Below are 26,350 nucleotides of genomic sequence, written 5' to 3'. Positions count from 1 at the left end.
GATGCTATCACGATGTTAACTGGAGTAGCTTTTCTGGCACAGACTGCTTCAAGTTGCCCTCGTCTGGGACAAGAAGGATAGCACATTCCTGTATCACTGGAAATCGTTCGCCCACACATCAATTGTGCTCAAGTGTGTGTTCTCCTCAGAGTGTTCATCATCCTTCCCTTGATTTCAGCACGTTGTCTTGCTCGTAAAGATGGTCCATCTGATGCCATTTTTGTTAGTCTAGTCCCTGCTGACTGCTGAGCTTTCTCCACCATGGGTGAGAGAGAGAGAGAGAGAGACAGCAAAGGTGCTGCACGATAGTCACAAGAAAAGGCCTGCAGATAGCATTTCTTGTTCATCCACTTCTTTTCAACTGTGGTCCACTTGATGAAAACCTTGAGAAGATTCTCTCTAATCTTCCTCTAGGATATTTGGAGTTTTGCAGGAACTAGGGTTTCGACCACAGCTTCATGCCACCTTCAAACATCTCCTCTGTGGTTGCTAGAACCCACAAAGTATTTGTTTTCTTCTGTATTTCCTGGTGTTTGATGCAGGAAATAATATGCATATGGTGTTGGATACAATCTAAGAAAACCCGGAAATGTTGACTGAAACTATATGATTTCACTACCATGTTTGTTGCAGCTCCAATAAAACATCAATAGAATAATGCATGGAGTGCCATTGGAAGAAGAATTCCACCGAACAAAATATGGGAGGAGTGCAATCAATCATTTCGCATGGTTGAACATATTTAAGCTTTTTATGGTTGGATAAATATTTGACTTAATCTTGAGGAGAGCTTCAGTATTTCCATTTCTTGCCATCATTCTCAGTATACATGTACATCTACATGCTGAGCGATGATGATTGAATTCATGGATGAGACCAGCAAATTTTTAGTTGCAACCACTACTGATCCAAATTGCTGCTATCCAAAGAGTGTAGGCCCCACTGGGGCCATCTTGCTTTGTGTGTGGAGACATTGATGGGTGAATTTTCCTTCGCCATGCAATCAAAAGAAACAAAAACTGTGGAACCGACGGAGAATTATGTGTTAATTTGTACGGGCAGAAATTTCGCCTCGTAACCCACCTTCCTCATGATTGAATATATCAATAACTCGCATGGGACCCAAGGTAGCCCCACCGCTCTACCAAATGACAAGGCCGGTAGGAACGTCGAGTGGCCGGTGCAACGAGGCGAGATTTATTGAGGAGATATGGACGTCATTCTCTCGTCACGTGTGGCGTCTGAACGATGGAGCACTTTTGTCTGTACCCCTTCTGTACCTTCCCTGAGGATTGGAAGATCACCTGGACCCCACATGGAATCTACTGTTGGACCCACTTCTTCATCTCACGGATAGATGAGGAGTAAGTCTCGTGGTAGGTCGGACAAGTTACCAGATCGTTCGACATGGCATTAGCATACATGATCTCATCATACGATAACATCCATCCATCTCATCATCATGATCATCATATTGTTTGCACGTGACGAGACCAAGAAGCCGTTTAAATGCCACAGTCCACCGCGGGCTGGCATACCCAACTGTGTGCCCGAGAAGCGGAATCGGTATCGGTGCCTCCCCCATGGAAAAGAAGAGAACGAGGAAGGAGGAGGACGACGAGCACGTGACGGTGGTCGCTGCTGCGGCTGTGGCGTCGGAGGAGGAGGCGAAGGGGTGGTCCGAGCGGGGGTGGCGGAGCGGGGAGGAGGCCTGGCCGCGCAAGGGCGACGGCGGCGGAGGGGTGATGCTGGAGGGGTACGTCTTGGGCTCGGCGGACGGCCGGGAGCGGGGGCCTGGTGGGGTCAAGGGGACGAGGAGCCTCACGGACGAGGACCTGGAGGAGCTCAAGGCGTGCCTCGACCTAGGGTTCGGGTTCAGCTACGAGGGGATCCCGGAGCTCTGCAACACGCTCCCAGCGCTGGAGCTCTGCTATTCCATGAGCCAGAGGTTCCACCTGGACGATCAACAAGAACAGATATCTCATGGGGACTCGCTTCCCTTCGCCAATTGGATGATCTCCAGTCCTGGTAGTATGATGCTTCCTCGTTCCTTCCTCTGTTTCCTCTCGGTTAAAAAACGAGCAAAAAGATTCCATCTTTCTTGTCTAAAATGGTGGATATATGTTTATGGATTGGCTATAAGTGATATAGGTGAAGTAATATTCATAAAAATTCCTTTTTTTTTCCCCTAAAATGGTGGATATACATATTTGTGGATAGGTATGAGTGATATAGTTGGCGTATCAATTATATCTTAAGTCTGGAAATTTCTTTGAAATATTTGATATTTTGGTTCTTCTTCAACCCTGAAAGATCTATCAAATGCATTGCTGTGAGAATTAAACCAGTAAAAGATCAATTTATTCTTATTAGTTGATAAATGGGGGTAAAAAACCAATTTTTCTTAGAAATTTTTTGTCAAGATTCAAACTATAAGAAATGCACCTTTGTTTCTTTTCGTCTTTTGATATCTGATCCAGCTACTGTTCTGCTGAATTATGGTCTAAAGCATGTTGGAGGAGTTCTCATCTCTGGATTTTGGAGATTCTATTTTGCTGGATTTACTGCTGTTATCAAATATTTCAGTTTCCTAATCAGTTTTCTTTGATGTATCTATCAGGTGATGATCCAGATGAAGTTAAAGCAAGGCTGAAGTACTGGGCTCAGACAGTAGCATGCACTCTCCGATTATGCAGCTGAAAGAGTTTGCATTACTTTGAGTTTATCTACTGTTGGAAGAAGTAATATATATACATGTGAATCCACCGCCAAGGCTAACTTCTTTGGAGTGAATCATCTACTCATTACCACTGGGATTAAACCATTCTTCTCCCATTCCGAAGAGCTCTTCGCCTTGAATACAATTCTGAAGATGGAAAATGAAGGCCTATAACAAAAAGAACAAACAGGAAGAAGAGCAAAGAGAAGAGAGGTCCACTGTACCATGTCTGGCCTGCAGGCCTATAAAGAAGAACGACTGCTATTTTTCATGTATGGCACATGATCAATTATAGTGTTCTTCTTGGTATGAATAATATCAATTTGTATCAAGTAACTGTTCTGTGCAATCATGTTAGTTGCAATAAAGAGGAATGGGATGATAACCTGAAAACTTAATCATCTTTTCTGCCTCAGCATTTATAACCATTTGATTGAGTTCACAAGGCACCTGGTCTGGTAGATGACTGGACCTCAGATCTCCAGTGTTTGTGACAATGGATTTTTAACCGAGATTTATGGTACTTTTAGCAATCTGGCAGAGTAAGAAATTGGTTTATTTATTCTAGTAGAGTGCACAGGGTACTTGAATTTGTTGTTCTTTTTTAGACCATCTGGGGTAACTTCTTTTATCTGTTTCTGTACATGGAAATGCATCAAGTGACTCCTCTGATGCTCCTTGTTCATCAGCTTTGTGACCAAAGGGCAGGCTTTGTTGGACATTCAGCTACAAGATGGGGTAGAAATCGAATTGGAAGCATTGAAGATAGAAAGTAACTGCTGAGTCAATCCAGGTCCTACACAACCACACAGAAGGTTTGGGGCTTTCTCTATGTTCAACTTATATGCAAAAGCTCATACTAGTGCAACACTGCACTAAATGTTTAGTCATGAAATGGTAGCTTCAGATGCAAATTAGCTTGCCAACAGGTAATTCTGGCAGTCATATCTTGTGCTCCTCTTGTTAGAGAATGACTCTCAAGCAAAGGATGAGCTTGTGATCCGCAGAATTCACATACGAGTGATGTTAGTGTATGGATTAGCTGGACTAGAAACAGTAGTGCATTTTCACCTATTCCATGCAACAGACAGATTGCATTCATGTAGTCAAACCTTCTGTTTCCCTAAACTAGTGTTTGATTCCAAATATAGTTCAAGTTATTTTGCCAAGAGTTAGGGAGGAAAGGGACATCTGTGATCAATAAAACTGATAGTTATTTTTGAGGATAAAAGGGCAATACGAGTAGATGATGGAGAATACGGATAAATACCATCAGGTCAAGATCAGCAGCATGCATGATGCGAGGAAGATGACATGTAGTCACAATCAATCAACATGTTTTCAAACATGTGTTCTGATTTGTGAGGGTGGCTTGATGGTCCCTAAATGATGGGAACACCTGAAAGTGATAACTGGAAACATGTGTTCTTGTTGGCCAAGAGCATCCCAACCACTTACAAAGAATGGAGAAAGAACAGGAATGAGAATGAAGATAAGGCTGAGGGATAGATGGAAAAAGAAAAGTGAATCCTGTGGTTACTAAAATTTCCTTATCATAATTATCTTTGTGGATCCGAATTTGATCTTATTACTTCAGTTTTTGTAACATTGATTTGTTCTTGATTATATGTTATTTTTCACTAGTGAAAAGAATATTCACTGTAATAAGAACAGGCATAAGAAATAGTTGTAGAAAGCATGTATAAGACTGAAAGCTAATAGGAAGAATCCTAAATCATGCTCAAATGCTATACTCCAAGCCTTGCAGAATACATCCTAAATTACAATAAGCCACAGTTAGTACAAGAGCCAAAATTTGTAGACAACGGCAAGCTATAACTAAACCCGACAGGAGATCAACCTAAACCAGTCTGATGTGAAATTTATTGAATACATGCAAACCAAAGCTCCACAAGAAAGAGAGAACATGCATATATCAGAGATAAAACCTGCAAAGAACAGGAACAGTACACCATCAGAGGATTGAATAGCTGAATCCCTTTTTATCTTAAGATTGAGCATTTTTATGCATTGTCTGTTGATGATAAGGATGTTCATATACTACCTCTGTTGTGGCTTGAGAAATAAGCCAACATAAAGATCAACAGAAATTAGAATCAGATTATGAGTTTATTTAACTAATGAATGAGAAAAATGGTCATCTTCAATTCAGGGAGAAAGTTTACCTATTCATTTCAGTAGTCATGAAATAAATCACAGCATCTGCTCCTTTAGGGTCCAAAGAAAAAGAAATAAAAATAGAAAGAGACTGATCATTTGCAGGCTCTGATCTTGAAATAATATGCAAACTTCTATTTTCTTTTTTTTTTAAATTGCCTTGGCATGAGCAGCCTCTGATCATTTGCAGCAAAATGCAGAGTGGAATGGTCTTTATCATAGCTTTGGTCTTTTGTTTAATGCAAATTTAGCTAATGTATCTTAGTGATCTCTTCTATCAAAATCTTAGAACTCAGAGCTCAAGAAGGTCAGAAGCCAAATGAAATAATAATTATACAATAATACGTATACGTATTTGATTTCTCAAAAGTCGAAATTTTTGTAGTAATTATACAATAATAATTGGACACTGCTGTGTCAACAGGAAGCCAAGAGTTTATTTTTCCTATTTATTTTACTGAATGTAAATCACTACTGTATTTGATGACTTATCTTTCGTCGCAGAATAAATTACATATATGTGGAACTTACTATAGATTTTTTTTGTGAAACTCCCCATTGACATCAGAGATGATCGAAACGGCATATATAGAACCGTTCAACGAGATAGTGCTTTTTCAAATCTCTCAAAATGAAATCTACAAATATATGTCACCCTTTTAAATAGTGCAAATATCTAAATTTCACCATTTAAGAAATTTAAGAAACCCTTTGTGGATGGATACTAACACTTGTTTCATATGCAATTTAAGAAACCACTTCTTCCTTAGTTTACATTAATGTGTAATTTAAACCGATTAATTTCAGGTTTCACGAATTAATATGCAAATGCCGTACCCCTATTCAGCCCTTCAGAAAATTTCTTTTTGGCATAACATGAACTCATCATAGGTTATTCATAACAGCTAACGTGTCATTTGCTTTTCAATCAAATGCTGAGCATCTTACGAGTCCAATATATCTACACACGCACACACAGGTCTCCAAAGCAATAATGTTGTTAGCCATGAGCAAAGTTGTGACGAGATTGCTGGCCATCCTGTTCATCCTTCGACTCATCTCCACCACCCCCCTCGACGCTCGGCGTCCGGGGAAGGGCGGCTGCGACGAACCGTACGTGGTAGCGGAAGGCGAGACACTGCAGACCATCAGCGTGTTCATCAGGCAAACATGAAGGCACCCAAGGTGCCCTTTTGCCTGTGTCGCCTCTCTCTCTCTCTCTGTGTTACCTGTGCGTCTCATGTAAGTGGATTATTTTGGAAGGCTTGATATGTCAGTAGATCTTCTTCTATGTATCTCCTGTATGTTTTACCTCAAGTCTAAAGAATCAGCTTTGTGTCTTAGAGTCGGCATTTCTCCTACTTCTCGCCATAATTCATGACGCCGAATGGGATCGAAACCAAACTAGCAGATTACATTCACGAACAGGTCTTCAACAACAACAGCTGAATACACCTATGCACTGAGTTAGTACAACCAAACGAATGGATTATATTGGTAGTTGAACCTAACCATAGATATATTATGTAGGTGAACATTATATTATATATATATATATATATAGTTTTTTAAGGTAAAAGCAAACTGAATGATAAGTTTCCAATTGTCAAACCTTCTTGAGCTCCTGATGATATTGAAATAGTGAAGATGTTTGAGCTGGAAGATAGTATTCTAAAATTGCATAGAAAGAAACTCATCAATTGATCTTATGTGGTCAAATTGATTGTTTTTGGTAGAGTAGAAACTATAAATCAGCATAGAAAAGAGGTCACCTGCTTAGGCAAAAAATGCATGGGGGTATTTTGGTCATTGTAAATTGCTATGCAGACAATAACATAGTTGGAACTGTAGAGATGTCACAAATCAAATGCTCAGCAAAGACTGACGACCTATAATCATCTCCGCTGCAGAATGGTTAGCTCACACACACAGACACTAAAGCTTAGAGTAAATCAAGCAATTCATGGAACACCATCAAGTACTGCAATAGAGATAAAAGAGTTGAGAACGTAGACAAAACAAATTCTTCCATTTTGGCTGCTAGATTCGCAATAACTTTTCGTGTGACATGTAAGAGGAACAAATGATGATCCAGGGCATGCAACTCCTGCTAATGCGGGATCGGATGTGCTCTTGATTGCATTCTATCACCTGAATGCAGCAGGTTGATAAGCTACCACCACTAGTACTGCACATAAGGCACATCTAAAAGATTAGAGCCATTAGAAGCATTAGGTCAGAAACAGATGTTTCCCCAGCAACAGACAGGCCAAATAGTGAATATTGCAGCCTTTATGATACTTCAGTATTCCATGTAGTCTTCCACAACTGTCTGGAAAAAGAGCAACGACTGAGGTGCTCAACAAATAAACAACAAAAATCCCCATTCACAAGAATCTCATTGATGATGACTTGTACAACGCCACAAACTAGAACACTCTTGAAGCACTCAAAGCAAATTGGAGGCTTGTATTAGGATCATAGATGAGGTTTAAAGATTTGCTAAACAACTATCCTAGCAGAAAATCAACATACCAATGAAGTCTGATGATATGCATAATAATCATTACAGATCAGGCATCTGGAGCTTGGGAAGGAACAGCCGCGGGTGGGGGAGCCGGCTTATTTACGAGAAGAGGAGAGAGTGCTTTTACCACAATGCTCATATTGGGCCGAAACTCAGCTTCGTATTGGACACATAGAGCTGCCACTGCTGCCAGCTGCAAGAACAAATAAAATCAAAACTAGTCATCCTTGAAACATCCTATGGATGTAGGATTTAGTAAACAGTGCTCTATATATGGTTTTGGAAAGCAACTCCAACTAAGCCCCAGATCCAAACCATTAGGCGGGAAAAAAAGTTCACTTGTACATAATAGATAAGAGCAAGACCTTCGCAACCCCTTTTGCTGGGTAATCTCCCTTCAATCTTGGATCTACACATTGTTTGACTTTATCCTCACTCAGTCTAGGAGTTGCCTGTGAAGGGGGTAGAAAGAACATCAATATAGAGGTATCTAATTCTCAATTCATAAGACATGCTTGATCTTCATGTAGATACAAGTGCCAACATGTGTAAAACACATCCACAAGGTCAAAGTAACTAAGTCTCAATTTGTAAGGGATGCCTGATTTGCATTGTACTAGCACCAACATATGTATAGCACATCACCAAGGTCAATGTCCAAATCGGTGCAGTACTCACAGGTGCAAGAGAGTTATGAGACAACAAATTGGCGTAAGCACTATCACATTTGCATTCAACATTGTCGCAACACTTGGTTGCAAATAAGGCATGAAACATGTAAACCAGCAACAACCTGCTTGTCCATGAGGGAGAACTATGTATACACACAATAAAATGCCATCAATGTGTGTAACTTGTTAAAAAAGAAAAACAAGTTCAGGGCTCATTGATGCTCGGCAACTATGTCCAACTATGCATCAAACTTTATTTAGAATGTTGACTAAAAAGGCAATGATAGAGAGGCATAAAATGATGTGCTGCTAGCATTGTAGGCTATTCCTGTTAAATTCTAAGTTGCTAGAATGAATTTCCGGTAAAAATTCACAGGTCCTGTCAGAAAGATCCTCAGAATATCTTGTTTTGTATACAGCCAAGGTTCTTAGAAAGACTGACTTAAAGAAAAAGGGGATGATTGAAGCCACCTTTGTCAAATAAGCAGCTGGCTACAAAGTGTCAAATGACAAGTCTCGAATGAAATATAACCAAGTCTCTGGAATCAGATACATGAAATCAAAAGGTTGGTTTATTTCAACAATTATAAGACCTCTTTAGCTTATCAAAATGAATGTTTTTCCTTTCTTCCTTTACCCTAGATAGTGCCCCCTAGTTTCATTTTTCCAAGATAGTGCTCCTAATTTTTGTAATCCTGAAAATGCCCCTCCCTTGCCTGTCATCGCCTCCACCCACTGCCTCTGCCCTTCCACTGTTCTCTGAGGCGGGGGCAACACCTCCACTGCCCTTCCTCTGATCCATGGGGCAGAGATGACACGACCACGAGGCCTCCACCGTGTTGCCTCCCATCGTGCTCGCCACCTCCGCACCTTTCCCGCCCGTTGCACCCGTCGCCTCCACTCCCTGCCTGTCACCATGAGGCCCCACCCGTCATGCCCATCAAGCCCCTCACCTCTGCCTTTCCCCACCATTCCCTATCTGTCGCATTCGCTGCCTCCGCCCTTCCTTTGATCTGTGGGGTAGAGGAGGAGGCCTTGCGATGAGGGCCTCGTGGCCTTGTGATGGATGCATTGCCTCCGCCCCACGGAGCAAAGGAAGGGCGAAGGTGACGAGAACAACAGGTGGAGGCAGCGACGGGGAAGGGAGGCGCCACCAGCTAGGCAAAGTCAGTCGAGGCGACAACAAGGGAAGGGAAGGGAATTTTCAAGATCACAGAAATTAGGGACACTATCTGGGAAAAACAAAAACAAGGCATAATTGAAGTATTTTCAAAGGACATCTCAGCCATCTCAAAAATTTAGAAAGTCATCTCAGACAATGCAAAAAGACAATTGTCAGCTTAATCACCTCAAAACAAAACTTTAGCTTTGTCAAAAAAAGAACAGAGAAAAACAAAAGAATAAAGCAATAGCAACAGACTTTTGAACACTCAGACTCTTTCACTTCTCTATAAAAAACCCCCTAGTCTATCTTGTTAGGGCCAAATACTTCTAAACACTTGACTGTTTCCCTCTTCTATAAAACCCCCCTAGTCCATCTGGTAAGGGCAACAGCAACAAGAGAACTACACCTTACTCTCATAAGTCATAAGCACACTTAGGCTTCCTTCTCCCTCCTAAAAGAAAAGAGTCTAAAAGAAAGTTTATCTTTTGTCTTGAATTATATAGTAATTTTTTTTATGAATATTTTCTTTTGGTGTTTGCTTAAACACCTAAGTAGCCCTATATAAGTTTGTTGGCACATTCTTTTGTAAAAGAAACTATTGGACACTGATCAAAGCATTCAAGTTGGTTCCTTTAGCAAAACATCTTAGCAAAATATTTATAACCAAGATAAGACCAGTAGGTTGTTCATACCAACACTTGAACTTTTAAACTGAAGGTTCTTTTCAACTTTTAAATGTTTATGTTATTTTTGAAGATACTAAATATTGCTTAATTGAACCCGCAGATTTTTGTGGATTCAGGGTTTAGACTATTTATTAGGGTCTAGGTTTATTTACTAGGGCTTATTTTATTTTGACTATTTATTAAAGTTTTATTTAGGGTCTAGATTTTGGGGCTTAGTATTTATGATTTCAACTAATTGTTTTTTTATTATACGAATTTTAGGTAAACTCAGAAGTAGTCGAACTATGTGGTTTGTCAAAACTATCTCAGGTCATGCCTATATTTAGGAAATTTATATTATATTGTACAACAATATTCACCCATTCTATTTCAAGTTTCTTTAAGGTTTACGTTAATAAGGATTGTTATTTCAGTCAAATATTATTTCAGTCAAATATTTTGTTGTGCACTAATACAGACCAAGGGAGCAACATTATGAATGATGAGCAAATTTTGTCTATGATGGTGGATCCCATGTCTACTTTCTAACCTCTCTTGCAAATGCATTTAGAACCACAATAACTATTTGTAGCCCCTGACTATTTGGGTTTGGCTGCATAAACCCTTTCTCACCACTGAATTATGTTATGGACAATGTTACTAGTTAATTCAAAGGCCTCAAATTAGAATTAATAATACAGTAAATCATAAAAAAAAAGACAAAAGTTTATCCTGTCACAAAAAAGAGCTTGCTCAAACGTTTTCATGGTACGTGTTCTGCTTATCATCCTGTAAGAAAAATGGGCCTTTGATATAGTGAAACACCAGAAATTTGTGATGGTGCTATCAGATATCATAGACAAGAATGTAAGGATTAGGTGGCAACCATTCAAAATGTTAAATAACTTGATATAAGGACAATATATATAAGAGCACAAAACAATCTGGTTCAGTAATCATCCAGTAACCCAGGACACAAAATTTCAGTACCATATAGATTTAATAATTTGAAGACAAGGACCTAAACATGAGATACATATGTCAAATTACAATTATAGTTGAGTGAAATAATACAATTGTTATCATAATGCAAGCATTGTAACCAGATATACATGTAAAGTTTTCATAGATGACTCACGTAGTCAGCTTAAGATATTTTGACTATTCTACTTCTGTATTCATGACTCTATGACCAGTTAATATTCAAAGGAATCAGCAGCCTTTTCACCAGTTCATGAGACATAAATTAGGGGCTGAAAGTCATCCTGTCCTAATTCACCTCTCTTGTTTCATAATCTTTTCTTTTCTGCTATTGATCTATTCATGTGGATGGATCACAGTGTCTCCAACTAATAAGTTCCTTTCTTACTCTTGAATACATGAGACTAACAAAGAATGAAAACAAATAAATACTCAACTAAAAACAACTCAGGATATAAATCTTACTAGCTTACCCAAGTAACAAGACTCTGCTGCCCTCTAGGCATGGTATGATCCACAGGTTTTCTACCAGTCAGCAGTTCTAAAAGAACAACTCCAAAGCTATATACATCACTCTTCTGTGTCAGCTGGCCTGTCATAGCATACCTGCATAATACTGCATGTATCACTATATACAAAAAGGAAAATACAGGAGAGATATGAATCATGCAACATTATTTACTGTGCTTTGCAGATCTTGATTCATCTACTACAGATAATTTTTATTGCACTTGACACAAAGTATATGAAAAAGATCATGGAGGAAAATAATTTTCTTTGCGGTAACCATAAAGGATTCATAACAGTTATCACAAATTATGAGAAAAGTACAAATAACAAGATAGGTTAATACTTCAGCCTTCAACAATGTTTACTTTTTCAGTTTCTTCTATGTCTACTTCATCATGAATGTAATAAATTCTAATAGTTTTACTAAACCTTCCCAAACTATGGCAAATTAATTCAAAATGTCTCTAACAAAGCCAACCAGTGACGTAATAAATGGGTTTTTTTAACATCACAGCTTGGTTTAATAGCATAGCCAATACAAACATGGAATGGAACTTGGCAATCTTGTGAACCATAATTAGAGGATTTTCAAGGAGTACCAAGTACTTACACAAGGCCATCTAGTATATCCTGATATTAAAATTTGAACTTAAGTGAGGTAACCGAACATAAAAACAAGGAATGTCATATAGCTTATCGAACCCATAACGGTTCTTTGTCGAACTGGGACAAACCAATGTTTTGAAGACGAAGAAGGAGAAGAGTAAAGAGCAATGGAGAAAGAGGAGGAAGATGAAGGAAGAAAAGGAGGTGACGGAGGAAAAGAAGGGAGGAAGTAGAGAAAGCAGAAGGAAGAAGAGGACTAAGCATTCCAAGGAGGTAGGCAATGGCGAACAACAATGGTGGCGGCGATGGCAAGTGACAATGGCAACGACGATGTCGGTCCACAATCCCAACGGCAATAGTGATCAATAGCGGCGACAATGTCGGACCACAATCCCAACAAGAAGAGGGCTTGTGTTTGCAAGCTCTAATCCATGTAATATTTTTTTGTTTTTATATTGGGTTGGACCAAACTGCCCAAAGCGAGGCCATCTATGTATCTAGATCAGTATGTACCGCATGCTTCGTACCTCTAGGCAAAATGGGCTTCCTTGCATAAAAGTTCGACTATATGGTGACTTCAAGTATGCTTGGAGTTTTGTCCACCATCAATATTGATGTTATGTCCCTTAATCATAAAAGGTAACAGATAATCAATCCAGCTATTGTTGGTCATAAAACAAAATCGTAATATTTTGTACCTTTGCAAAGTCAAATAGGATTCTGGATACTACTAGTCTACTACAACAAAAATAACAAGCCATAAATCCATAATCAACCATTTAGGAATTCTAGATGCATAGCAAAAATTAAATTCTTTGTCATGGAACAAGACGATTTTCAAATAAGACTTTCAACTTTCAGTTGACTTAATCACCACCAGGAGCCACTAGAGGTAATGCCAACTTTCACAGTTGACTTAATCATCACAGGCAACCACTCAAGGTAATGTTGACTCTCACAGACCTGATGAGTGGCACTCATGTGTTCAGACTTCAGCTACATGGCAACCCTCCATGATGTTTTATATCTATCAACATGTCTCAAAAGTTAAAATAAAAAATAAACTAACAAACCAAAATGTTTTATATTTATTCTAAAAGTTACTCAGGAGTATTACTGAAAGTAGCTAAATAAGCAACACAATTACCAAATTTTTTTTACCAACACAATAGCCTGCCCTTGATTGGGCCAACCATAATTACTAGATTATGAAGACTATAAGCAACATGACTATCAAAATGAGTAAATAAATTCTTGTAACTAAGTAAGGTCAAATACAACTGCACATTATCCAAGTTGAGTAATTACTCTGGTGCATGATAACCAAAAGTTCCCAGGACTCGAGTAGAATGAAGACGAGCAGCCATATCAGGAGCCTGATTTAAGAGGTTAAAATCTGCAATTTTGGCCCTAAAGTCATCGAATAGAAGGATATTGCTCGATCTGATATCCCGATGTATTATGGAAGGCTGAACTTTCTCATGAAGATACTCTAACCCTTTTGCTGCATCAACAGCTATTCTCACTCGTTGCATCCAGTCCAAAACTGGACCAGGTTGTGCACCTTGGACTCCTTTTCTGCCTGTGGTTTGGAAATAAGTTAGATTCTTGAACTGTTGTGTACATAATTTACCAGATAACATAAATAAGCTATTCAAAGGATAAGAACATTAAATTATGTGGACAAATTAGCAGATATATCTTATACCATGCAAAACATCATGCAAAGAGCCCATGGTTGCAAACTCATAGGCTAACAATCGCATATTTCCTTCAACACAATATCCCAGCATTTCAACAAAGTTTTCATGCTTCAACCTTGACACCATAGAGACCTAATGTCAGAAAAAAAAAAAAAGCTGCAGTTAATTATGTGATGTGTTTTTGTTATTGAACAGATGATCGCTGTCCTTCCACAAACAAGTTAACCTTAATCAAAAGGAGAAGCAAAATAGATGTTTATCACTTGCAAGTATAAGAAAACCTGAGTCAAAAATTCAGCGGAGTTGTCTTCTGATGAAGTATCAAGTTTTTTCACAGCAACCTGCTTCCCATTGTCTAGAACTGCAAAGTACACCCTTCCGTATGATCCTTCACCAACCAAAGACTTTGACCCAAAACTATCAGTCTTCTCGTTCAATACCTCTAAAGACAACATAGGCACCTCAATAGGAGGTGGTGCCTTTGGGGCTTCACTTTTAGGAGCAGCAGAATATTTTGAACCTTTGTGTCCTGGAATGACAAAAGAAAGAAAACCTTGGTTAACATAAAAGCAGAAGTAGCATCAATCAAAAAAGTTGTGTAGATGACAAATAATTTTAGACCAAGTTTAGAAAAACATCACATGGTGTTTAACTAGAAATGCTTATGTTGCATCTACTATGTTTGAACCAAGGTTTTCAATTTCGATGTGTACCGCCCGATATGTATCGATACACAAACCGTCCTCTACTGGGCAATACTAGTGTTTTGACCGGTATCGAGGTGTACTGACTGGTACCACCCCGGATTTCGACCGTTGCCGAGACATACCAATCGGTATGCCCTGGCGTGGTAGGTGAAATTATTTTTAAGGTTTTAGGATGTACCATCAGTACGCCCTAGTGTACCAACGGTATATACCGGTACGTACTGTACCTAGCAGAGCTCGGTACGCCGATACAGACCGGTATTCAAAACCCTGGTTTGAACAATTATGAAAAGAACAAATATACGTAGCACATAAAGTTTTTGAAAGAACCACTTGATGCAATGACAACCAGACATTAATTTGATGATAATGCACACACAATGGCAGCCTCTAGATGAAGCATTCAAGGATTTCCAGCTTACAAGATGCTTTTTCCATGTAATCCACTTTGACAATGAATCCACATACAAAAAAAAAAGAAGTTGATTCATATAAGTCCTATTAACTAATTAAAGCCTTGACTCAATGTAAATCAAGACCTAATTAAAGATCAAGAAGCTCTATAGCTGAGTAAACATGATCTAAATATTTGAGTATGATGGGTGTTATGAGTTAAATACACTTAATATATACATTTAGTTGCAAAGAATTAGTTTATAATAGTTTTTAAAAGTGACAGCTCTAACAAGCATTTTCAAATTCGAGAAGACCTCACAACCTATTAAATTACTAAGCAAAATAACTTTTGTTACCCTTCTAAAACCCACTAACAGGAACCTAACTCTCAAAATATGAGTCCTAATAATAATAAAATAGCATCCATTACCATACATGGCACTCTAGGACACTGATGGATAATCGCACATGAGTCAGTCTGCCAAGTAAACTCTTGGCAAGCATTTAATGTCATTTTTTAACATCAGCATCAATGAGACACATCCTTGTCAACATCTACCACTGATAAACCCACCTCATAACATCAATGAGCAGTCATCATGATACCTCAATAACAATTCTCTCGGTGACTGACCGACATGGACCATGGATATCCATGTGGTCGAGTGAGGGACAAAGTCATCCTCCAAGCTGTGCACTTATTCCTTTCTTCAACTTCATTTATTCTCCTCAACTCCCCTTTTTGCCTACTTTGCATCTATTGATCCACAAGTTCCCAACACAAGTTATGGCTTAAGCATTAGAGAGGGAACCCATCGAGCCCATTCGCAGCGCCCTTTCTGTTATTTTGCAAGTGGCACCTCCAAGCTCCAGTTAAGCAAGCCAATACCAGTGTGGTGCATGCTTGGAAAAGGATGAGGACTCAATCAGATTCAGCATCCTATATCAGTCGGATGATAAAAAGTGCATCATCAAGCACTAAATAGACTTAAAATTGAAGCTTTAAAACCAACTAAATTATATAGTAAAACAATTACAATGATTAGTTTAAGAATAACCGAAACATAAAAAAGTATCCAATTACAACTAAAAGTTGGTGAGGCTTAACTGGCCCTGTCTTTTTCTAACTAGGATGGGAAAAGGGTTTCTCCACTCCTATTCCACTAAGATTGAACTGTACAACATCCATTAAAACTAAAGACTTTCTTTCCCTCCAAAACCACATAGAAAACCTTCTTTTACAGGCAGATTATTGCACCATGCTAGACACAACTCGTATATTGCTAGATTAGACTCTAGATTTTGCTGGATTTCCAATCTGAAATACTATGCCAAGCTGTCCTGAGCTAAAACATATCGTACTAATTAACATTTGAGCTGTCTTAATGGTAAATAAGGCTAATAAAGGACAGCATATGCCCTGAATATGCCCTAAGCTGATTGGAGATGGTTGGATCCAAGATGGATTGTGATAAAAATCATCTGGTTTTGGGAGTTACTAGTCCATGTCAATAAACTATTTTTTTAACACTATTGTCTGCCATAAGATCATCTTCCTTTAAGCATACTTATGCAATTTTTGACCCCTTGTAAGAGTTCTATATAAACTTATATTCTATAAGTTCAAGCAATAGCTACATTACATAACAAAAGACATTGTCCAACAATATATCTTTCCTTTATCACGCTGGAGAATTCCAGTCAGATAAGGAGAAAAGACTACTTGCTAAAGCTTATACAATAAGGGAGTAGCTTAGGGAAAAAGAACCTTGCATGTGAATTCTCTCAAGGAAAAAGGACAAAAAGCCATCCTGCTACTCTTGTTTAGTCTAACTATCATTTCTGTTAGAGCAATAGATTATCTATTGTTTTTTAACTGAAATCCGTCCAATCAACTCAGTTTGATCTCTATTTCATCCTCCAAAATCAAAGAGCTGTCGGTCACACAAAATCTAAATTCTCCAGTGCATGCTCCTTCGACAAATACATCAAAAACCAACAAGCAGAGGTTTTATCACAGAGGGAATCTTGACAAAAAAAAAACAGCCAAGTTATGTTCTTTCTATAACTCCAGCTAATCAACAGACTTTATGCAACAAAATATGCAATTATCCTGTGACATATGTCATTATGAGAAAGCAATTCTAATCTGTGAATAGCAAAGAAAATAACATACCATCCGCATCATTTGTTGGGCTCTTCAGGTATTCATTCTCATGGGCCTGATAAGACTCATCCACATGACAAGAACAGCACAACCAACGTCGCATTTTATCCTTCTTCTCAGTGGATATTCTATGTAGCACATGTACCTTGATGCAACAAACAGACCATCAATACAAAGGTAGTCATATATATGCTGTGCTAAGTGCTGACAGTGAGAATGCTATACATCATGATTCTTAAAAGACACAAGCAAAAGTCTGTCTTGAGAAAATAAAGAAAAGATTGCAGACATCAGCAGAGAATATATATCTCAACAAGTATGAATCATTATTCAGAAGCAAACTTCACCTACAATTTTTTTGAAAATACACTGGGGCCATTATCATGTTCAGATTGACATATAACAGAAATACTAAGCTGAGATTTTGAGAAGCACGTAATTTGAACTTCCATTTCCGCCACAAAAGAGTCAACCCAAGCACAAGGTACACCATTGACGTACAATCATATTAATAAGAATAACCAGCTAAGGAATCACGTCATTAGCCAGCACAATTAATTACATGTGTGACTCAGTCTCCTACTCGAATTTGATGATAAACACGCTTACTTGATATGGGCCAGGGTTGCTCTATGATCTGGCATACCACATTAATCATTATACGCCCAAATAGTGACATCAGATAAATTTTGTGCAAGAAAATTAAAAAGACGGCATTTTTCTTGGCATGTACCTACATCAACAACGGAATCACAGCAGATTATGTAACAAGGGAACAGAAGCCGACAAGGCGGAATCTCACTCTGTTTAATTTCCAAAAAACAATGGTCAATTTGCAAATGATCGCTTTCAAACGAGAAAGTTATAGATCACACTCGCAATCCACGGAATTCCAGCACCTAATCAGATTTCATGAGAAGAACTAAAGAGAAATCGTCCAACCAAAGGCATAAAACAACCAAAAGCAAAGAAAAAGCAGGTAAACCGCAAAAAGTATCGATTTGCAGTCCGAGCGTAGAAGCAACCCAATGAAAAGGCTGCAAGAAGTGGGACCCGCTTATTTTCTGGGAGCAAAATAGAGAAGTCATACTTGATATTGAGGGTTGAAAACGACACTAAATCCGCCAAAATCAGCCCGATTCCCCACGAGATTTCCAAAGCTCGAATCAGTCGCAACAAGAAACATGTTCGACAGAAAAAGTAGTGCATAAAATCCGGACGCGTATGAGGAATCCGTGCGTGCCACTATCGCAAAGACATAATACGATGAATTGATCAAGACAAAGAGGGATCCTTGGTAAGGAGAAAAGGGGTCTCACCTGAAAACGGTAACCAGGAGCTCGAGGGAAGGCAACCTCGCTCCACCTCTAGGATTAGGGTTTCTTGAGAGAGAGAGAGAGAAGACGGATGCCTGAAAACAACAAGCGTTGCGATTGCGAACACGAGAGACAGAGAGAGAGAGCGAGCTATCTTAAGAAGCTGGTTGCTGCGACCAGCGTTGCGACTGCGAATACGAAAGACGGACGTCGCAACACTCTGTGATATTAACGAGTCCACCCCACCGAGTGTCTCACACGGATGTGCGCCACGTCCCATATCGTAACCTAAGTCTTATCTCAAGTCGGAACGTCGCGTTGTGCCCTTTGAGTCCACCGTCCGGCCTTCTCTTCCCTACCATCTTCCGCATTCACACTGAGGATCTTATCCAAAGTTGTCACCGACTAATCATGATCCAGCGGATTAGATGTAGAGAGTATGGTGGGCCCGAGAAAATCAACGGTTGATATGTCATATTAGAGGATTTATTTAAACGCATAATTGGAGCTTATTCGTGGTCTTTACTTTCTTTATATGTTTTTTATGTTCTTTCCATGATTGTCGTTCGCTTTTCTTTGGCAATATTTGTCTTAAATAATAATGGGGTATTTGTCTAGATGCCCCCAATATTTATGTTTTATCAGGAATATTCGTTTGTTTAAAATTTTTAAAATAATCTTTTAATCAATCTCACCCTTTATATTGATCCAATTAATTCAAACCCTACAGACCCAAATGCTAGTTTTGTTCGATCTAAATATTGTTCTAGATCAAATTGATTTGTGTTGAATCCGTCGGTGAATTAGGTTGGATTGCATGTCGAGTCGAGTTTAAATCAAAAGACAATGAACTAAAAAAATGAGGGTTACACCAATTGAGTGTAACTCTATTGTAGGAGGCGGCAACAAACGACCCTCTCTTCTCCGACAATGTTATCCTCCTTTGAACAACGATAACATTCTCTCCTCTTCGATAATGACAACGATGACCGAAGTAACTAGTACTCCTCTCTACAACAACATCCTCTGGTCACCCTCTGGTCCTCTCTCGCAACCAACGATGATGACATTCTTAATAGCACCATCAAATGGTGATGATCTCATCTTATCTTTAATTATAGTAACTTCATCACCTCTAAGGTGATCTCATCCCCTCTCCAACTACAAACAACATGTTCATTTTATCAATGATAATATCACATTATTGATCACAAAGGTAATATTGAAAAGAACTTAATTTTTGATATTGCTACTAATGTCTTCTTCAAAATTAACATTAAGAAATTAAGATTCAAATATGTCTTTAAAACTATTTAAATTATTATATTTTACTTATTGAGATCACTATAAATGGGTGTTAAAATATTATTATTAGATTAACAATAACTTAGGGTCCAATGCCTTCGAAAACAATACCATAGACATTTTAAAAAAATTAATAAGTTGTATAAAAAAATATAAAACATCTTATAAATATGTTATTATAATTTTAGAAAAGTTTAAATAGGTTTAAAGATGTATAGAGTTATCCTTAGGTTTATTGCTCGAGTTACACTAGAGCATAAAATTAAATATCCTTAGGTTTATTCAATATAGGAATCTCCTATTTCATCAATTAATAACATAAAAAATATATAAAATATATTAGAAACACGTTATTATTCTTTTAGAAAATTTTGTGTAGGTTTGAGGAGAATTTAAAAATTTATACTTCAATTATAATCCGATTACACTTATGTTATACTCGCATTACTCTTAGATTTAATATAGAAATCTTATATTTTAATAATTAATAATCTTAAAATTAGATAAAATTATAAAGAGTGATATTAAATACGTTAGAATCATGATAGTTTTTAAGAAGTTTAGATAGCTTTAGAGATAATTCTTTTGTTTGTACTTTTGTTATTCTATGATTATACTCGGATTGCATTCGAGCTATGCTCGATCACATACTTGATTTTAATTTATTTAGTTAGGTATATTGCTTGATTGGAATATAAGAGTGTTAAACTCTCTAATATGTTTTGTGATATATTTATCTTTCAATTTATCTTTACTTTTTATCTTATAAAGTTTAGATATAATAACCCCTATTTATAACTTTTAATTGTAGAAGTATTTATAGAACTATGCCATTATGTAGATCTCCTAGACTTAGCTGAAAGAAAGGAGATGAAGTCATTAGTATAGGTAATATATACCATAACTTAAAGATTTATATTTAATCATTATTAAGTTATATGTAACTAATTAAATTTTATTCTAAGGTTTAAAGTTGAAGAAGTAAAAAAGGTTTAAACACTCATTCCTCCTTCACTCCTACACTCACTTTTGTATCACCTCCTCCTGCATCATCCCTCCTACTCCCTTCATAAAACATATTCAATGGTCATTGTTACATCGATTATTTTATATATTTTTTTTTATGAATCTAGTGTCACGTGTTAAGGACACATATTTTCATTTCCATTAAGGTTTGTCATCGTCATGTTCTTAGGAGGAGATATTTTCATCGTCTAGTCGATATACGTAGCATTCTTATCTATCAATTAACTTTATATAGTATTTTAGATTATTGAATCAAGGAATTCACTTTTATATTTGGTGGTGTCCCAATTAAGTTTAACCCGAGTAACGTTGCTCTAATTTTAATATTTTTAAACCATGAGAAACTCATATATTTTGAAGCTACAATTTTGAGTTACCGTTTGAGAAGTTATTTATAAATCAGATTTTTAGTAGATAAAATATAGATTATTCAACGTGTATGATGATTTCTAATTATGTTGATTATATTTTATTTTATCAAATCAATTATACATTATTGACCGAGTACAATTAGACGATGACTATTCATTCTTACATCATATAAAGATGTTAAAACTTCATTTAATGTGATTTCACTTGTGAGATATATATTTTTTATATAAAACTATCACTCTAAATCTTTTATATATATATATATATATATATATATATATAAATATAATGATCATATTAGGAATATAATGTTCATTTGTAAAAAAATATTCTTTGATTTCTTCAAGTATAAACTCTCAATCTTACTCTAAGCTTGTAACTACTATATACTTGAATTTTTATTTCAAAAATTCTCACTGCTTTCCAGTTCATATACCACTAAAGAGTTTGTTCATGGATTGTGCCATCTCCTTTTTGACCACTGTATTATCTCAGGGATTGCTTTCCAAGACATTCTGTACTATTAAACTCTCTTCTTGATCAAGTACCAGACATTGCTTCATTGACTCCTTTGACCTAACACCAGAAATGAGGTAGTAGGGAGAGCAGTCATGGGCTTCAGATCTTGTGGATGAACAGAACTGCCCACAATTTGCTCTGACACAAAGCGAGTTTGGGAGAAGCAGCATCCTCCGTTGCACAACGACCTTTCGGTATTCAAATGCGCATGATTGTGTTGTCCAGAGCAGTATTCTTCAGCTATTGTCTTCTTCTGTGGCATCTAGTGGGAGATGCCCTAATCTTCTGCAACTTTATTCTTGAAAAGATTTCATGGGGCGGTTGACAAATTCTTTTCCTTGGATGTCGTCTGTGGATGCCTGCAGTCCGCCATGGCATTTACTCGACATATGTGACAAAAGGTCTGTGATGGGACCCACCCATTACCAAAAAGGATTAGGAGACAGTATATATGCTGAATGGAAAAGGTCAGTAATATGTTTGATCATATGCCTCTTTAGCTTTTCATCTAGTTATTTGCATGTCTATGAACTTATATAACAAATCCAAATGCTAGCCCTGTCGATTTTCCTTAGCAGCCTGAAATCTTTGTCCTGTGAGAAATACTTACTCTAAAAGATGACCACTTTCAGCAGCATATATGCTGAGTGGAATTAACTAAAACAATTTATTATTGTTGATGATAACAGGGTTTAAGACTTCTATTGACATATTAAAACTCTATATTATTGGCACTCTGTTCATATCTTTTTAATAGGTTTACTTTGGAGGATTACTTTGATATGATATAGCAGGAGAGAAAAATGCAGGACTTTACACGATGGACCTCAAAATGAAGGAATCACTGGCACTTTGGAGGCAAGAATGGGACACAGACTTGTTATCTCATACTGATTCCAAAGGAACAAGATCTGTCCTTGCAGTTTTGGTTTTTGGTCAAGACTTTTACGAGGCAGCAGACATGGACTTGGCATCTAAGCATCTATAGATCAGCTTGGACTACCCTATCGTCAAAAGGATTCTCAAAATTTTCTTACTACTCTGATGATTGGTTTAAATGGATGCCACATATCTGCACCTGTGGTCCATTAACATCCTCATATTCCTTTGGCACAAAAGGATTTTTTTCAGCTTATTCTTGATCGATATCTTTTTATCATCACATTGTTCTTGTCGTCATTGTTTCAGCATCAGCATTATCTCTTGTATATCTTCATTTTTTCTTGCACTGAGAAGATGCTAATATAACATGCATTCCAGTCTCCAAAAGAAGCTGAAATATTGAATATCTATGTGATGCCAAATGAAACATTGAGGGTCATCTCATGAAATGTCTGACGAACCTATATGTGGAATTTAGAGCCATCATGCACATTTTGGAAAATCTTCTAGTTGAGGTGCGTTAAAAATATTGTTCCATTTTCAACACATGCAACTCGAGAACAGGTGAGATTGTTCAGGGCTTTGTGAAAGTTTACTAAGCAGAAGCATGCAGGTTTGTCACTCTTCATCTTCTTCTCCTCCAAATACAAGTATCGATCAGGTACTCTATGGTGACATGTTAGAGTCATATCAAGATGTCAAAAGCAACTTGGTGAGGATGTTCTGTGCCATTGGACATAGACATAAAGAGGATGATCACAAGAATACTGGCAGCTATTAGTAATGCAGCATTTACAACCTCGTTACTGATATCTGCCAGAATGCACTTTGGAACAATGCAAAGAAGCTCAGTGAAAAAAGAAAAGTGTACCTCGAGGTGCTCCTAAATTTGATGGTAATGTGCTTCTGCATCCAAAGTTCATATCTGTCGTTGATGACCTCACAATCTTTGTGTGATCTGCTGTGTTACAGTGAGCAGGCAGGCATCATTCAGGGAAGGTTCTAGAATCAAAAGACGAGCTCTTTTCCAGACAAGAAGTTTGGAGAGTTATCCATTCATGGCCTCTCTGTATAACCTGAAGAATATATACATGACGGCTTGCATGTCAACACGATTCACGCCTCCTCTCTCTGCCATGCCAATCCAGTATGCTTGTGTAGAAACTGAAAAAGGTGAGGCTTAATCAACTTGGACGTTCTCAGACTGGGATTCCATTCATCATGAACATAAAGTGGATGCTTCAACTGTAATATAAATAGGCCCTCTCCTATTCAATCCTCACCAAGCTCGTTCTGAATTCCCATTTTCAAAAACAGACTCTTCTTCCATCACAGCTTCAACTTGTAGAGTTACCATGCCCCAAGGAAGGGATCCTCTTGTCCTGGGCCAAGTAGTTGGTGATGTTTTGGATCCTTTCACTCGGTCAGCTGCCATGAGAGTGACGTACAACAGCAAAGAGATCAGAAATGGAACAGGGCTGAGGCACTCAGCGGTGGTGAATAAGCCCCGAGTTGAGATTGAAGGGCATGATAGAAGGCAGCTCTACACACTGGTAAGTTATGGAAAAACAACCTCTTTTCCATATAATTCTCTTTTCTCACTGCATGCATGAATTTGTTTATAGGGCTGTAGTCAACCTTCACAACTTGGCGGCAGTTCAATAAGTAGCAAGCAATGGCACATTAAACGTATTATGAAAAGGAAACCAAGGCAATATTATTCATAAGCTGACCTCTTATGGCTTCACTTCTTATATATCTTATTTATAAACCTATCTTCTTATATTTTGTTCAAATTTTGGTGTTTCACTTTCTGACTTATAGCTTTGGATAATATATATGCTTCAGATGTTAATCTGTTGTAGGCACATTAGCACAAGTATTCAAGGAAGAATGTCAGTAAGAAACTTTCAGGTCAAATTCTCCTTATATTTGTGGTTTGTCACAAAATCCAAATGCATGGTTGAAAATTTCAACCAACGCATGAAGCAGGGAGTAGCAGCCAGAATGAGATCAAGGTCATAAGATTCCATCAAAAAGCACTCCACATCCAAAACAAAGATAAATTAAAGAAATAGAAGGATCAAGACAGAATTTTTTGCTACTGTTTGATTCAAAAGCTTTATTTTTTACTCATCATATTCTCAGTTAAGCTATATGAATTTATAGGAGGGGTTAAATTATTCAAGTTCTAATACAGATTGTGTTCATGCATGCTCTTATACGCACACCATGTACAGATATGTATATGTTTGGACTTCAATATTTAACCTGGTGAATTACTTATGTTGGGTAACTTCATCATATTTTCTAGGTGATGGTGGATGCTGATGCACCAAGCCCAAACAGTCCTACAGACAGAGAGTACCTTCACTGGTAAGCACAAAATCTACTATGAATACATGATGATTCTATCCCAAAAACACTTCTTGTAATGCTCTAAATTTATACATATATTTTCTGTTTCCCTACTGGAATAAAAATTTAAATCAGCTGAAACTGACAAGTCTTTTGTTTTTTTTTTTGTATAGGTTGGTGACAGACATCCCAGAAACCCTTGATGCCAGTTATGGTGGGTAAAATTAACACTTGTCATTTACTCCCAATTCTCAACTACTATAGAATCCTAAATTATGATATATAAAAAAAATTAAAAATGCATTTATATATTTAATATTTTCAAATGATACAAATGAGTCCACTGGCCTAGAATCTACAGACATGCATCATCACATGTTTAAGCTATCTCAACTTGTGTATTGGAAATTGATACCCACTCACAAGCAATGTTATAATCACTCTGTTGATTTGTCAAAATGAACATGGCCATTGAATTGCCATTCTTCCAAAGAAATAATATGGTTTACATATACAAGCCATTGCCAAGTTTACATCTATGTGTTTGTTAGTTTTCTGTTATTAAGTTCTGAATAATAAGAGGTTTCATTCATCTTATCTCCTAATAGAATTTTAAGCTTATTATTATTATTATTTGTTTGGATTATGCTATTTAAAATCTAGTTCATAAAAACACTCCTTTTGATTAATTTCCTCTGAGAAAGTTAAGTTCAAAAGGAACATGCTTAAATTATCCGATATCTATTAGAGGGATTTTGTTTTTGGTGATATGCTAATATATTGACCTATTAATCAAAGTATTCATCAATTTCTTATGATATTGGCAAGAACTAGCATAGTAGTAGGATGAGATGCTGCCAAGGGTTACCTTTTGATGCCAAAACAGACTACCACAAGACATATTATGGATGGGAGGCATTCTATAGTCTGTAGATGATAATTTCACATGATTAAGTTCTACAGAAATAGCCTAAAGATGATTTTGGTTATATCCAAGATTTTGTTCTTGCATACAACCAAGGAAATCTGAAGGTATGTGTTGCAGGCAAAGAGATTTGACATCTAAATTAGTCTTGGAAGTAGCAACAAAAAGAAGCTATAGTTTGTCCAAGGCATGCAGTTAAGTGCAACCCTTTCTTACGATGCAATAACCCTTCATTTCAACCAGATGGCATAGGATGTTTGTTGTTACGCCTGACTGCAGCAAACATACTGTGTATTCTGGTTCACTCATGACTCAACTGTAGAGGTGTGAGCTTCCTTTCTACTATTGTAGTGAGCATATCTTAGTTAGATCGTTGGCAGCAAGTTATGCATCTTAAAATTGATGCAAAGTAACCATTTAACTATTGGGTTCAGCTCTCATGTTAGGGTAACTAACAGAACTGAATCAGCAGCAGAGTTATCACTTGCTGCTGGAGACCTGTGGATTATCACTTCAGCTACATCAGAGCTGACATCTTCCTCTACACGAGAAAATTTTTCTATGTACATGTCATTTTTTGGTGCAGTATTCTGCTATCACTAAAACCATGAAAAAAGATAAATCAGTTTATCATGAATAGATTACAGAATCT

At 37.4% G+C, this 26,350-nt stretch overlaps 3 protein-coding genes across 9 annotated transcripts in view; 2 read left to right on the top strand and 1 right to left on the bottom strand.

The window, feature by feature from the left end:
- Window positions 1-1,535: 1,535 nt before the first annotated feature.
- On the top strand, window positions 1,536-3,120 carry LOC135606559 (uncharacterized). The gene is made up of 2 exons (XM_065097591.1): window positions 1,536-2,028; window positions 2,621-3,120. Exons 1-2 carry the CDS (start codon window positions 1,584-1,586, stop codon window positions 2,698-2,700), a joined length of 525 nt encoding a protein of 174 aa, XP_064953663.1. The 5' UTR covers window positions 1,536-1,583; the 3' UTR covers window positions 2,701-3,120.
- A 4,051-nt stretch (window positions 3,121-7,171) lies between these two features.
- On the bottom strand, window positions 7,172-18,499 carry LOC103979187 (PTI1-like tyrosine-protein kinase 3). The gene is made up of 8 exons (XM_009395249.3): window positions 18,315-18,499; window positions 17,005-17,140; window positions 14,007-14,254; window positions 13,731-13,857; window positions 13,331-13,604; window positions 11,380-11,512; window positions 7,790-7,876; window positions 7,172-7,617 (listed from the first exon to the last, which is right to left on the bottom strand). Exons 2-8 carry the CDS (start codon window positions 17,096-17,098, stop codon window positions 7,471-7,473), a joined length of 1,110 nt encoding a protein of 369 aa, XP_009393524.2. The 5' UTR covers window positions 17,099-17,140; window positions 18,315-18,499; the 3' UTR covers window positions 7,172-7,470.
- A 3,005-nt stretch (window positions 18,500-21,504) lies between these two features.
- LOC135607990 (protein FLOWERING LOCUS T-like) overlaps window positions 21,505-26,350 on the top strand; it is a 7,437-nt gene continuing 2,591 nt past the window's right edge. For 4 of the 7 annotated variants that reach the window (XR_010485337.1, XM_065100360.1, XM_065100362.1 and 1 more), the window contains exons 1-6: window positions 21,505-22,000; window positions 22,291-23,310; window positions 23,388-23,588; window positions 23,733-23,968; window positions 24,730-24,791; window positions 24,947-24,987. Coding sequence is in view for 6 of the 7 variants with exons in the window: in XM_065100360.1 (XP_064956432.1) it covers window positions 23,474-23,588; window positions 23,733-23,968; window positions 24,730-24,791; window positions 24,947-24,987 (454 nt within the window). In the remaining variant the exon portion in view is untranslated. The remainder of the gene's footprint in view (window positions 22,001-22,290; window positions 23,311-23,387; window positions 23,589-23,732; window positions 23,969-24,729; window positions 24,792-24,946; window positions 24,988-26,350) is intronic. The other 3 variants (XM_065100363.1, XM_065100364.1, XM_065100361.1) reach the window with 2 other exon arrangements.

The sequence above is a fragment of the Musa acuminata genome, chromosome BXJ2-3 (genome assembly GCF_036884655.1).
Source record: "Musa acuminata AAA Group cultivar baxijiao chromosome BXJ2-3, Cavendish_Baxijiao_AAA, whole genome shotgun sequence".
Lineage (NCBI taxonomy): Eukaryota > Viridiplantae > Streptophyta > Magnoliopsida > Zingiberales > Musaceae > Musa > Musa acuminata.
The sequence above is the reverse complement of the archived record's forward strand: the minus strand, read 5'-3'. Positions and strand labels throughout refer to the sequence as shown.